At 42.9% G+C, this 15,128-nt stretch overlaps 1 protein-coding gene across 1 annotated transcript; it reads right to left on the reverse strand.

The window, feature by feature from the left end:
- Positions 1-2,129: 2,129 nt before the first annotated feature.
- On the reverse strand, positions 2,130-14,866 carry nuak1a (NUAK family, SNF1-like kinase, 1a). The gene is made up of 7 exons (XM_030785689.1): positions 14,611-14,866; positions 10,173-10,293; positions 7,172-7,323; positions 6,395-6,460; positions 5,821-5,940; positions 3,510-3,642; positions 2,130-3,195 (listed from the first exon to the last, which is right to left on the reverse strand). Exons 1-7 carry the CDS (start codon positions 14,860-14,862, stop codon positions 2,144-2,146), a joined length of 1,896 nt encoding a protein of 631 aa, XP_030641549.1. The 5' UTR covers positions 14,863-14,866; the 3' UTR covers positions 2,130-2,143.
- Positions 14,867-15,128: the final 262 nt, after the last annotated feature.

The raw sequence follows: 15,128 nt of genomic DNA on the forward strand, positions 1-15,128 counted from the left end.
ATGAAAGATGACAATAATGTCCTCAACAATAATGTTCCGTAATACATAAAATACATTTCAAGACGGCTTAAATAACATCCACTTTTAAATATGAAAAATATCCAGTCAAGTTTTCTTATCAATATAATCATATTTCTCTTATGTAACAAACAATGTTCCAGTTTGACAGAGGAAAGAGTAATATCTGATTGGGGGCCAATCACAATGACTGGCTCTTGTTCCAAAAAATACACTTTTTTTCAGTCTAGACACATAGATAAAGCAGATTCAAAGCATATCCCAACATTTAAATAAAGCAAACTCTTTTCCTCTGTCACATAATACAGCAAACACAGTGTCCGTATTTTGAAATATCAAACACAGAAGCTTGTAAAAAAAAATATAATAATACTAACATAGTACATATTTTATCAACATTTGCCCTCTAAATCCAGTCAACAGATAGCAACTATATATACCAAAAACCAAAACCAAATCCAAAACAACAATAACAACAACAACAAAAACAAAAACAAAAACCACGCATATCTGAGCACAGGTGTGGGCAAACCTGGAACTGGACAGTACAGGTCTAAAGCTAACCCTCCAAAGTCATTCTTTCCGTTTCTCTTTGTATCTGTGGCATCAGTGTTGGGAGTGACAAACAAACAGCCCTGTCTCATTGCTTTTTCTTTTTCTTTTTTTTTCAGGCAGGTGGAATAGTTTTGAACCTGCTTCAGTCATTTTAGAACGTCTATTTATGCTCTGGGGCGACACTTTTGGTTACACCCTGTGTTTTCCAACTCTTCGAAAGTTCAGGAAGCACATATAATTGCTCCAAAACCAATGTGTGCTAAATTTACTCACTCCATATAAACACTGGCTGCTGTGTGTAATTTACAACGATACTGTGCTGCTATAGGCCGTATATGACCCCTGTAGAATGTATGAGTCACTTTACTTAAATAATGTCCTTTACCATCACGTACACAAAGCTTCCTCCACACTCACTCAAAAACCAGGTTTCATTAGTGTGTCCCAGTACACTGTACACTGTCTAATAGCCCCCTCTCCTCCTCTGTCCCTCCCCTTTTAAATTTAAAGGGTGGGGATGGTATAAAAGAAAAAAAAAATCTCAGACATCGTTATGGTAAATTTTCATCTGAGAAGTGTCGTGCGGTGTAGGGTAAGTCATAACACGTTCTTGTAACTCGTTTTAAGCAACATGGGCCCACGCTAGTGTCTTGGTAAATGGCTTCGGAGAACCAAGGTAGCTACCGGAAAAATTTACCAAGAGGAGAGTATAGTGCGTTGCCAGTGTACTGCAAAACAGTACAGGAAAAACGACACATTCCTATGACAAAGAAGTTTCCAATGTATCTGTTGGCTATGGCACCGTTAAGATTCCCATTTAGGCAAATTACCTCTTTATGTCAGCATTCGTTTGCTCTCTGTATGCTCTAAAACAAATCAAAAAAAACCAAAAGAACTCTTTCAGCATCAATACGCTACCCTTCTTTCTCCATGTCTCATTATCTTGTTATTTAAAAGTTAACACTCATTTGCTTAATTGTACGGTTAGATATGAATGATAAATCCTAAAAAGGCACTTCTTAAGGACAGCCTTTGTTCCTACACTTACAATGGTCTAGTTTACTCTGTACTTACACACTACAGTTGTTTATTTCACTATGTTATATTCACTTTAAATTTGAAAATATGAAACTTTAATGATCTGTACAAACGTCAAGGTTTCTGGCCACGAACTCACTGTCCATTACAGTCCCTTTTCTGTCTTTTCGTTTAATGTTATGAAGAAAACGAGCAGTTACGTGTCTATGCAATGTGGTGGGTACTGTATAAGGTGCTTGTGTATTTTCAGGTGCATGGTGGCTAAGTTTGAAAGCACGTCATTGAACTTTGTCATCAGCATGACTTGATGTGTGTGCAGATTTCAAAAACATCTCTTTTTATAACATGTAAACATTTAAAAGCAGCACTGTGCCTATGACTGGGTGGGGGGTGGCCTGATACACGACTCTCCCCCCTTTTTATAATTACACTGCACCATTCCAGTTCTTCTCCTGTAAGTCCTAGAGACAAGGGCTCTAATGTCACCTTGGACAGTCTTGAAGTCTCCCTTGTCCTTAGGTTCTCTCTGGTTCTAGCTGAGTTTAGCACTGATGTCCAGTGCTTGCTGATACACCTGGGTTACATCATCCAGGTCTCCCAGCAAGGAGAAGCTCCCATTGTCTCCAGGAGAACCTGGAGGGCTTTGGCTGACTTTACCTCCATGGAGGGTGGGGGTGGTCTTGAGCCCCTGAAAGCCAGCCAAGTGGAGCAGATCCTCGGCTGAGAGGCAAGCCCTGACTTTGGATTTAGGTGATGTGGGGGGCCAGTCCACCCCCATGAAGGACGTGCTGGACAATCCAATCTCCTTGCACATGATACTGGAGGGTCGGCTTTGGCCATGGGACAGACCTGAGTCATTGGTGCTTGGTTCCCCTTGGGCACCCACCACAGGCAAGGGGTTGTTTGTGGAGTACTTGCCATTTCTCTTCAGTATGCCCTTTCTTCCCACTGAGCGCTTTGGCGGGGAGCTGTTCACAGGTGGTGCCACAGTGCCACCTAGCAGCTCGGAGGACTCACTACGCTCTGGTGAGGAGTAGTAGCCTGACTCACGCTGCTGGCTGTTCTTCAGGATGCCCTTCTTGGGAAGAGTGGGGACCATTTTGGCGGGTGAACCTCCCAGCAAAGCCTGTTCTTCGTCCTCTCTCTCAGGGCTGGACCCAGGCTCGGTGTCCTGGTATTGGATAGAGCGCCTGAGTTCTATTTCACCCAGACTCTGTGACCGTTGGTCTCCACTTGCCCGGGTCTTCAGGATACCCTTCGGCCTCTTCAGGCCTGATTTGTCCTCGGTAGTGACACCAACCCCATCGTTCTCCTTCATAGACTTTCTAAAGCGGGTCCGGGTGGAGGTGGTGCCCGCCATGGTCGTCTCTGATCGGGGTTGGGATTTGGCGGGTCGGACATCAGCCCGGTTCTGCCAGTCAATGAAGCGGGCCAGCATGGGCGAACCATTGTCACGCTGGGCTTCACAGTCACACACACTGCTCTTCCAACCCCAGTTTACCCACCAGTGGTTGGCAATGTCTTCCACTGTTGCCCGGCGCTCTGGGTTGACCATTAGCATCCAGCGGATCAGACCCCGTGCATCTGTCAAATAGGAGCCATTGCAGAACACGGATGAATCTCTGACAGTCAACTAAGATACGAATTACAGGAAAACATAACCATTAGACATTAAGGTACCATGGTCAGTCTGAATAGATACAAACAATCCTTTGTTTTGGAACAAATGTGTTTAGGTGTTTGCGTGTACACATGTGTATGTGTGTGTTTGTAGGTGTTTGTTTGAATGTGTGAGTGCATGTGTGAGTGTGTGTGTGTGTGTGTGTGTGTGTGTGTGTGTGTGAATTTGTGTGTATGAGTGTATCAGTATGTATGTTTAATAGAGCATGGACACACACCTGATGACTGTGGAGGGTCTCTGTATTCCCCGTTGCTGATTTGGCGAATGAGGCGTTTGTGATCCCCTCCGTCAAAAGGCATGGTCCCATACACCAGTGTGTACAGCAGAACCCCCAATGCCCAACTGTCCACCTGCAAACAACACACATCCACTTCAGAAACCGTGGACCATGCTGGACAACTCAACACACACTCTCTTCAGAAACCATGGACAACGGAAGACAACTCTGTGTGGTTGGTCTGGACTGGTCTACAGATGGTGAGGGAGGAGTTGAAATATTTCAAGAGCACGGGAGAAATGTCTTCCTTCTTTTTTTCACCAAGCATAACCATGAACATCTGACTCTAACCTTCACTACATTCTTCCACAGGCCAGAAGGTAATCCTACATCTCTGAACACATTCATTAAACTGGGAGGACCCACGTCTGTGGGTCAGGATTTGCTTTGATGAGGTTTTAAAAAAAAAATTCTGACTTCAGCCTTTAAACGAGGGTTTGTTTTTTTTTTTGGCCTTGTCCCTCAGCTCTCTGACTGATTAGCTGAGGTACAGAGGAACAGGAGTGTAAATTTTCAGACTGGAAACAATGGTGAGCTCTTGCACAGGAAAGTCCACTCCCCTGGCTCTAGACCTGCCTGGCCATGCAGATAGGAGAGAGGAGAGAAGTGTGTGATGATTGGCTATGACGATATGAGAGAGAGCAGAAGTGTGTGATGATTGGCTCCAGACCCAGTGATCTCTGACCAGAGATCAGGACAGGACTCTTTTCTCATAGGCTTAAGGGGGCAGTTACGTAAGAACGATATGAAGCTGGGAAGAGGCGTATGTGTGTATGCACACACAAACACACACACACACACATATACACACACACACAGACACACACACACACATATTTGTACTTCTGTCTTTGTGAGGGCACTCACTGACATAATGCGTCCCCTAGCCCCTTACACTAACCCTGACGTAAACCTAATTCTAACCTTAACCCTGAAACCAAGTCTTAACCCTTAAACAGCCCTTTGAAGAAGTGAGGACCAGCCAAAATGTCCTCACTTTCCCAAAATGTCCTTACTCCCAAGGTCTAAAACTCAAAATGGTTCTCACAAGGATAGCTGTACAAGTATACATACATGCACACACACACATACACACACACGCACACACACACTCACACACACACACACACACACACAGGCACACAGACAAAAGCTCACCCAGAGTGTTTAGATCTGTCCACAATGAGGTCAACACAAACAGTCTGATTTAATGTCACGTTGGCTAATGTGCGGTGTGCTTGTTTGTGGATTTTTCTCTAAGTATGTGTAAGTGTCTATGTCTAAACATTTTGGCTGGCTCTGTATATGTGTGTCTGCTAATGAGATGTAATGCGATTGGAAGAAAAATCCTGCAGGCACATTCTTGCGTTCAGTACAGGACCTATGTTTGGTACATATCAAGAGACATTGTTGACTTAGTGCAAAACTCTGATTCTGTCTGCTCCTGATATCCCCAAAATAGTTCTGAGATGACGGCTGTGTTCTGAGATGCAGGAAGTGTGTTAGATGCTTAACTGGATCCTGAGTGTGTTCAGAAACAAGGAAATCAGAGAAGGAAGTCTGAGGGTATCAGTTTCCTTTGGCAAAGACGGAAGGACTGGGTAGTTTTATCTCCACTTTCATCGGTGTGTGCATGTGTGTGTGTGTGTGTGTGTGCATGTATGTGTCTGTCTGTATGTGTGTATGTGTATGTGTGTGTGCGTGAGTGTGCGCGCGTGTGTGTGTGTTTGTTTGTTTTCAGTTCCTTATCTTTATCATTAGTCAGTAAAATTGGGTATTTCCCCTGGACTTAATGTTTTGGGATCATTATCTCAGTTTTATCATTTTTTTTTAGTTTCATTTTAATTAATGTAATGGTACTACCAGAAGAGTTACATCGATAATGGAGTTTAAATATAACTCATCTTTCAAAATCAATTTGTGCCAACTGGCAAGGCATGCTAGGAGGTTCAGTAAAAAGGTCCTTTTACAATGAAATCTTTGTGTGCAATGTTTGTGTAATTATATTAGACAAATCGTCTGTACCAGCATCTGTGTCCTGTTATTTTGAATGGCTGTCATAGATTTATACAGCATAAAACAACAAAATGGTTGAATTCATTGAGATGAGTTGTGTGTGTATGTGTGTGTGTGTGTGTATGTGAGTGGGATAAAGAAAGAGACAAAAAGAGACTTCCGTGTGTGTATGTGTCATGTGTGTGTGTGTGTGTGTGTGTGAGAGAGAGAGAGAGAGAGAGAGAAAGAACGGTACCTCTGGGCCACGGTACGGTCTTCCGTTGACTATCTCAGGTGAAGCGTACAGTGGGCTTCCACAGAAGGTCTGCAGGAGCTTGTCTTTGTGGTAGAGGTTGGATAGACCAAAGTCTGCAATCTGATTGAAAGAAAATGAGGTTTATTCCAGTACAGTCTATTACACTCAATTTGATAAAATCAAGCATTTCCACTGGAAATTACCGTGCCAACATGCATATCCAAGTAAAATACATCAAGATTCATGTGAAAATGACATCAGTGCAGTTACAGGATGCCATTAGCATCCTATCAGAATCCGTGAAATGGTATTTAACAAGACCTGGTATTTGACAGAACTAATACACAGTGCATGACTTGGGCCTTACCCTTATCAGCCACTGTTAATTCTCATAGGAATTTTCTTTTCATATATATTCTCTTTTCATGTATGCTCTCTTTTCATACATATGTTCTTTTCCTATGGATTCTCTTTTCCATTTGGATTCTCTGTTCATGTATATGCTCTTTTCTCTCATCGTGAGAACCCACTGTCTATGAGGCATTTTAAGAGTGTTTTTGGACAGACATTTTACCTTGATGTTACAGTTTTCATCTAACAGCACGTTTTCCAGTTTGAGGTCCCGATGTACCACGCCATTCTGTAAAAGAGCACACATCCTCATCTTTCTGGAACTTTCTTTTTGTGAACATGAGAAAACCATTCTCTGGGCATGACTAGGCCATGAGATGCTTTATTCTCTCTAAAAGACACATGTTCCATATTAAGGCGACATTGCTAATTCTCGACAAGGGGGAAATAATTAACAAGAGTGACATGCTCTTGTATACATTTGCTGAATCTTTGAAAACAGTTATTTTCGAGGCTTGAAAAAAGGCTTTGATTTTACAGTGGGAGTCCATGTGGGAAAATTAGCCACACACATCTGGGCATTTCAAATCAGTTCACTGTGGTTGAGACATGTGTCTATGATAGCACACACACACACACACACACACTCACATGCACACACACTCATGGAAGTCAGTAGTGTCCCACACACCCCCTACACCTCCCTGCTCTCGCAAACATCCTCTAGTCTTTCCCCTCCACCCCTCGGTTTCCAAGGCAACCTCTCCGCCTGGCCAGATCAGCTGTTGTCAGCAGGATCTGGATCTCCCAGTGAAGGACATGACATCATACCCACTCCAGCTGTTCTGGCAGCAGACAAACCCACTAAACCATATCCTCTTGCCTTTCGTTCTTTCTTTCTTTCTCGTGAACAAGGCTCTATGGACACCATGGAGCCTCATGGACCCAGTGGAATGGTACGCTGTAACTGTAATGCAGTGTGGTCAGTGGCCTCTCTTACCTTGTGGCAGTAATGCACTGCAGAGACGATCTGTCTGAAGAAGTGTCTTGTCTCTCTCTCACTCAGGCGACGACGCTCGCTGATGTAGTCGTATAACTCTCCCTTACTCGCATACTCCATCACAATCACGATTTTGTCTTTATTCTCAAACACTGCAGACACAGAGAGAGAGAGACAGAGAGAGAGAGAGGGCATAATTAATCTGATACAGGTCCTGCTAGGAACAACGTAGACAGTTTTAAATTTTACAAAAGCATATACACCAGACCAGTGTGCTACAAAGAGCTTCAGAGATCGACATCAAAAACATCATTAACATTAGAAACATCAAAACTTCTTGTGTGTGTGAGTGTGTGTGTGTGTGTGTGTGTCCACATTATCTTATCCCTTAGTTTATTTGCAGTTTACACTGCTAGATGGAAGGACACACTGGTCCTCTGAGAGTGTCCTGAAGACCAAATGACTGCCACATGTGGCTTCTCTCCAAACAGCCATCATCTGGACCATCACTCAGACTTTTTCATCTCCTGGTGTTGACAGGGCTGAGGGAGGGAGTGAGTGAAGGAGTGCATGAAAGATGGACTGAAGTAGCTGCTGGATGACTGACAGATCTTATGTAAGAGGGAGACTGGTTCCATTACATCTGACACATCTTTCTTCACCTCCGTCCTCTGTGTTCTCTCACAGTGATGTCTGAAACAGAGCTTCACCTCCACTCACACAGATTCAGTCTAGCATTTCTCAAAATCTTCCCCTTTCAGCTTTCAGGAGCACAAGACTGTTTCAGTGAGAACCTTCTGGAAATTGGCTTCACTCATACTAAAGACATTCAATGTCGAGTTGTGATCCTCTGTATCTCTAAATTTACTGTGAACTCAGATTACGGGATGAATTAAAAAAAATATCTTGTAGAATTGATCTCTTCAGTTTATGTCACCTAGGACTCTTGATAAATCAACACATTTGAGTTTAGTCCCCAAACTGAGTGAATTATCTGGAAGTGTCTGCTCTTCCACTATGGTCACTATGGTCATAGTGGTCACTATGGTCATTGCCATGGTTACAATGACCTGGGCATAAAGGGAAAAAATGTGTTCCCTGATTGGTCAGCAGAACTTTCTTTAAAGCCTTGTCCATTCTTAGAGCATTAGTCAGCCAGACATATGCTAAAACGAGACACCATCAGAGAATTTTCTGGGTCACTGACTTTGATTCTGGGTGTTTGCTTTGTCTAGCCGGAGCTAGTGACTAATTGTGTGACTTTCTCCTCTTTTGCACAGATCAAAGACCAAATGGGATTCATAAAAATTAATGGAATACTTCTACAAACGAGTTTCAGCAAAGCAAAGGTTGGAAGTATTCCTAAGGGAAAATTCGGACTTGAGACAGGATGTTAATTTATGTTATCTGGCAGAATAAACACTCACCTTTCAGGAGAGACTCCTGAGATTAATCTAATCTCTCCTACTGACTTATGTTAGCATTTGAATGTAGATAGTGGTGCAATTTCTTCTCTCAGTTAATCTGAATTAGACACGGTCTACTGACCTCCCATGACACAGCCACCGTCCCTCAGCTTTCCAAAGACTCAAAAAAAGAGGAGAGGAAGATAGAGGTGATTCACAACTATTTGACTTCTTTACTAGGAGGCCCAACAACCTTATACGGGAGCCAAGAGTGAGGGTCTTCAGTTATATTGAAATCGAACACATTATCTTCATGCATGGTGGTTGCTTCTTTGAATCTCTTAAAATATATTCTTCACGGTTTGCAAGCAAAGGGCGGGCTCAGGTCAAATGCAATGAGGTTATGATTGAATGATCTCATAGCCACGGCGATGCACTTTAAACCCCTTTCCAAACATGCTGATTGGCGAAGAATCCAGAAAGGGATTTTTAATAGGTTCCATCCAGACATCTGCATTTGTTTTGCCCCAATTTCCCTCCAAAAAAAGAGGAAGTTTACACAATCCATTATCCTAGTTACCGGTTTAAACACCACTGCTTGGAGTTTCCTGCGGCATTGTGGGAAATGTCCAGACCACAGCAGTAAACGGACAGAGAGTAGTAAATCATCGGAGACTGGTTGCGCTAAATGTGACTGACAGCTGCAGTAGCATGTAAGTTAAAACCATTTCTTTGTAATGTCTCAACAATGTGCTACATATAATGCACTCACATCAAGGTAGAATGAAAAACATAACAATAAGGTGCTATGACAACGACAAACACAAATACAAATACAAACACAAACACAGACACAGACAGAGCTTTTAAAAACAGATTGAGATTATAATTCATTACTGTGATGTCTTTGTGCTCTCTGTCTCCACTTTTTCTCACTCTTGATCAGGATGCCCTGTAAAGATCTGGATAGCTATGAACTTGAATTTGTGTCTTTGGCTTCTCTAAAAGATGCTTTTTCGAAAAGCACTCATTTAGTATCTTTAAAAACTGTTTATACTGGGTTTGACCTGATATGAGATAGACTCCAAACACAGCTGCCTGGAAGACAACAGGGACAGAGCATACACACACACACACACACACACACACACACACACATGCACACACTAGCAAACACTCGCATGTTTATCTTGCTATAAAATTAGGGACAGACCATTAACTTTCATTTTACCAATAGCAGAGAACAGGAAACTAGCCCAGACCCTGAACGCTAGCCCGAACCTTAACCTAAAAAACACTTTTACCCATGACAACTCTCATCTCTTTTATGAACATGTTCAGTCTAGCTGAGGACCCAGCTGCCAGGCTTCAAAGGGAACTAAATTTGTCAGATTTGGCTATTCTTGTGGGGACTGTCCATTCAGCTTCTGGTCATCGTTTATAGAGTTAGGCAAACTTTCCCTCTCTCTCTCTCCCTCTCTCTCTCTTTCACACACACACACACTTACTGACATGCATGCGCACACACGTGCACACATTCACGCGCACACACACGCGCACACACACACACACACACACATACACCAATGACTGACCTTCGTAGATAGAGATGATGTGTGGGTGTCGGAGAGAAGACATGATCTCGATCTCTCGGCGGATGTGAACCATGTCCTGTTCGTCCTTTATCTTCTCCTTACGGATCGACTTAATGGCCACCTGGGTCAAAGACACACACACACAAACACAGAGTCATAATCCCATTTCTCAAAACACCCTCAGAGAAGATATCAGAAGATATAATCTTGATCAGGTTCTTATACTTTACTGCATTGCGCATCATTACAACACCATGTGAAATATGACTATTTAATACAGTTTTGTTGTACACTTATGTCAAAGTGTTTGTCTCTGTCAGTGTACCTTAGTGTACTTCTTTCCTAATTACATTAAGACTTCTGGATAACAGGCTTTCAGGGGATGCAGTGAATATTTATCTACCAGCTGACAATCCAGAGGCTACACTCTCTTAAGTACATTGACCAGTAAATATTGACGTAAACCTCAGAGTGGCAGATTGACATTTGGGTTTGACTGATTAAAGGGAAATCGAAGTATTGATGTAGTCATACAGAAAATGCTAAGCAGCTCTCGTGACTGATGCTTTTTTAAAGGATATCCACAAACAGATGGTTTGTGATGCGATTGTGATGAGTTCTCAGATCCCACTTCCCTGCTATCAATGTAAAAGTGGGTGACATGCACAGGAAATGACATAAGTCCTTCCTGTCCGGGAATTCACCCAGTTATATGATCTTAAAGGCTCTGGTTTTGTCAGATGGATCAGTGAATGTCTTATATCCATAACAAGGACAACTGAAAGTAAAATTATCAGATTTCAGCTATAAATTTACATCCATTTGTCAAAGCTGTGTGGAAAGACTACTTCTTATGCACAACTACACCCTGCTACAATTCTGTCCATTACAGATTTCAGATGAAGCTTAGAACAACCTAACCAGCTAATCACTGACAAGCAGACCAGTATCAGAGTCAACCAATGATTGTTTAACCTTCCTGAATAGCTGTTAAAAAAAAAAAACAGGACTGGCAAACTGGATTGCACATGTGTTTCTATCACCATCATCATCATCATCATCATCATCATCATTGTGTGTTTTGGGTAGCCTGAAGTTCTGAGCTGCAGCATGTGGTTCTAACCTTGAGAGAAAACTGGGTTTTTTGGAAGGACACACAGAGCTCGTGGGAGACTGAACATGAGCTGCTATTTTAAAACACAGGTCCCGCCTCCAGATATAGAACCAACGCTGCTCTTCTGTGGGGTCCAGGAGCTTCCAACACAGACCCACCCTCCCAAACATGCCCCCTACCCCCTTCCACTGTAACACCCCCATGCGGGTGCTCAATCCTGCACTCCAGCAAAACTCAGGAAAAGCCTTAATCCAGAGGGCAGCAGTATTCAGACTCTCTTGCAGGCGATGAGAAGCCTGATCAGGTGCTTTAGATTAGGAGGCTGTGGCTAAATTCTCTGGTGTGGGGGCAGGAGAAGGTGCAGATCTCCAGAGGACGGGCTGATCAATAGTAGGCCCTCACGGGACTCTGCAAACAATGCCGTTTGGAATTTTAGGAACAAGTTGAGAACGCGAACGTTTGTGTTAAGGGACGTCGACGGGGAATTTCTGTGTCTCTGGCCTAAACGGAAGAGCTTTAAATGGCAGAGTGATGATATAAAACAGAAAAGGAATAATGAGAGAGATTGGGCTGGCAGGAAATGGGAAGCAGACTTCCGTAATGACTCACAGAAAACACACACACACACTCAAAAGAGGAAGTGTCGTTTAGAGGGAAGCAGTTCCTATGCCAACGGCAACAGTCATTCAGACCTTTTAGGGACAAAAATTAACACGTCAACGACATTTCTGAAAAAAAAAAAGACAGAAAATTACACTGGGACTGTCAAGTGCCCCATTTTTGTTGGATATGAAGTCAGCAGCTCAGTTTGTGTAATTTATGTAAATGTGTCATTTGTGTAAATTAGGTCCAATAGTTACAGCAGGTGGTTAAAAAAATTTAAAAAAAGCTTTTTCTTTTATTAAAGGAAATAAAGATAAACACATATAGATGTTTAGTTCTTCTCAAAAGCCCAGAATCAGTAAGGTGATACTAAATTATACTGGTGTATGTGCGTATGTGTGTGTGTCAGAGAGAGAGAGAGAGAGAGATAGAGATAGAGGGGATTAGAGAAATAACATAGAGGGAAATAGCATGTGTGTGTGTGTGTGTGTGTGTACGCGTGTGTGTGTGTGGTCTCATATGCCTTGGCCATGGATAACTACTGGGTTTCTTGGCCTTCTGGTCTAATTGCAGTGAAAGTGTAAATTCGTGAGTGTGGTGTGTGCAGACACAGAATAGGGGGAGGACACACCCAGAGACCAACACTGGCCCCATGACCCAGGCCTGAGGATCATTACACAACTGTTTGTCCCCTCTGAATGCCAGCTGGCACTGTGCTTCCCTCTGCTCTCTGCCCTCAGGGCTGGAGATTAAACACTGTTATTCACACACACACACACACACACACACAGTCTGACTCACATGTAATCACACACAACCACAGTTACACACACACACACACTTTCAAGCATTTAGTCTCCTTTTGGCCAGGTGTGTTGTTATATCGCTTGTGTTTGGAGAGTGGACGCATCTCTCCCTCTTTCTATCTCTCTCTACCACTACTTCACCCAGTAGCACCCCACTACACCACACACACACAAGCACACACACACACACACACACACACACACACAGAGTGCGTATTCTCTTCTTAGCAGGAACAGTCTCACAGACATTAAGGTTATGTAACCACTTCCAATACACTGATACTGTCTTTGTTTGTGAATGTGGGTATGTGTCTGTGTCTGTGTGAGATCTTTTTTGTCTCGGGCGCGCGCTCACACACACACACACAGTCTCCGTGGCATGTGCGTGTCTCTAACAACCTACTGCTTTGAATATATTCCCATATGATTTAGTTCAAAGAGACAGACAGTGCAGACGGGTGACTCGAACAGTGAGTCATGCATTCCTCTGTGTTCACCCATCAGTCTCCTCACATTCAGAGCTCTGAGTATGTTTGGCCTGCTTCACCAACAATCCACACACCTTTAATCTGGGAAAGCAATGACATGTGGTATAACCATATTTCTCTGAATGTGTGTGTGTGTGTGTGTGTGTGTGTGTAAGACCCCTATGCAGACTACTCTTCCTCTGGCTATAGATTTTTATTTCTACCTTCCTTTTGAGGCGATATCTTTAACTAGCAAGCAGTGCAGATAAGTTCTTAGTGATCAGTGATGAACGTCAACCAACTAATAATACCCTTGTGTTTGTGCACGCGTGTGTGTGTGTGTGTGTGTGTGTGTGTGTGTGTGACTGGGTGAGTATTTGTGTGAGTGAGTGTGTTGTCTGTTTCACTGTTTTTGAGACGTTTGACTTCCCCACACTCTCCTTATCGTCTGAACGCGATTTAGGCTGGGATGTTAGCTTTTCCTGCGGGCATTCCAAACTTGCGGAAAATTCCCGTTCTGTTCTTGCCAAGAGCAGGAGGTTAACGACAGGGATCATAACTAGACCACGTGTCTAAACCCTTCTCATTCCAGCTAGCCATGAATGGAAAATGTTTTCTATTTGCTGTTAGCACGCAACTAAAGACTTGTTAACTTCAGGTTTAATTTTGTGGTCCTTCTAGAAAAGTATTTTTTTTAATGCACCAATCACATTCTCTTCGTGCATGTGTCTATCGCATATCTTTTCAACATCAAAACAGTGGACCAGACATGGGCTACGCGACAGCTTTGTTGATTATTTGACTTGGATAAGTGACTTGGAGAAGTGGTTGGATGGTGTGATAAATGGACACTTCCGCATAAATCCCAGAGATGAAACTGTGTGCTACCCAAAATTCTTCTGAGGGATTAGTGTACTGCCCTACTTTTATTTGAGCTGAATTCGTTTATCCTAGTTTTTGACCTATCAAAGCCCAGATGCCCTCTCTTGTTGGCAAGAGATGTGAGCAAAAATCCCAGTTGGGATACAGGAACTTTTTTTTTTTTACGTTTTACAACAATACATCTGGAACTTCTAGTATGTAATCAGTGCGGACATATTTCAGATTCTTTACATCATACTCTTTGATTAGACCTGGGAAGAATTTGTAGCCGGTTCTATTTTAGTCTCTGAGACCAAGTGTCTGACGTCTCCATGGAACACTTAACGTTATAGCTGCGCGTGTTGTGTATGGTTCAGTTGATCACCGAGGACAAACTGGGCAAAAGACGATCCTAGTGAATTCCTCTTAACCTTCTAAATGGCCTTTAAGATGTTTTTAGTCTGTCCGTCTTCAAGTATCATCAATGCACGATTTCTTAGTTTGCATTAGGCTACCTGGGTTACGTTCGCTGTTTAACAATTTAAACACCATGTACACCAAAGTAAATGGAGTGGACTCTCACTTACCACTCTGCCCGTATGTCTCTCAATTGCCTTCTTCACTTTGCCATATGTTCCTCTCCCGAGGGTCTCCAGTAATTCATAACGGTGTTTCAAATTATGCTTGTGGTGGTGTTTCTTCACGCTGGACCCTCTTCTCGCACCGAGTGAAGCCGGCATCTCACCCGCTGGATAATCGACAGGTAGCGGGACATCGGTGACTGAAGTTCGGTCATCTTCGCTCCCGGTGTTGGCGATTTGATGAGCTTGGGTCGACATCGTCTCCATCGTTTAAACTGTTTAAAACTTAGTCAGCACGAGACTTTCTTTATTAATTACACTTTCAGAAAGTTCCCCTCAGTAGCCTAAATACGCAAACTCAAGGAAAAAAAATCCCCACGTCACGAAAATGAGTAGAAAATAGGACAGTTGCTCTAGCCGCTGTGGTTTATGAGTTTACGATAAGTTTTTATACATATAAATATATATCTGATTGTTTGGACAACGCATGAAATGTCCCGGTCGTGTTTATGTTATCCCTTTCT

The sequence above is a fragment of the Chanos chanos genome, chromosome 1, assembly GCF_902362185.1.
Source record: "Chanos chanos chromosome 1, fChaCha1.1, whole genome shotgun sequence".
Taxonomy (NCBI): domain Eukaryota; kingdom Metazoa; phylum Chordata; class Actinopteri; order Gonorynchiformes; family Chanidae; genus Chanos; species Chanos chanos.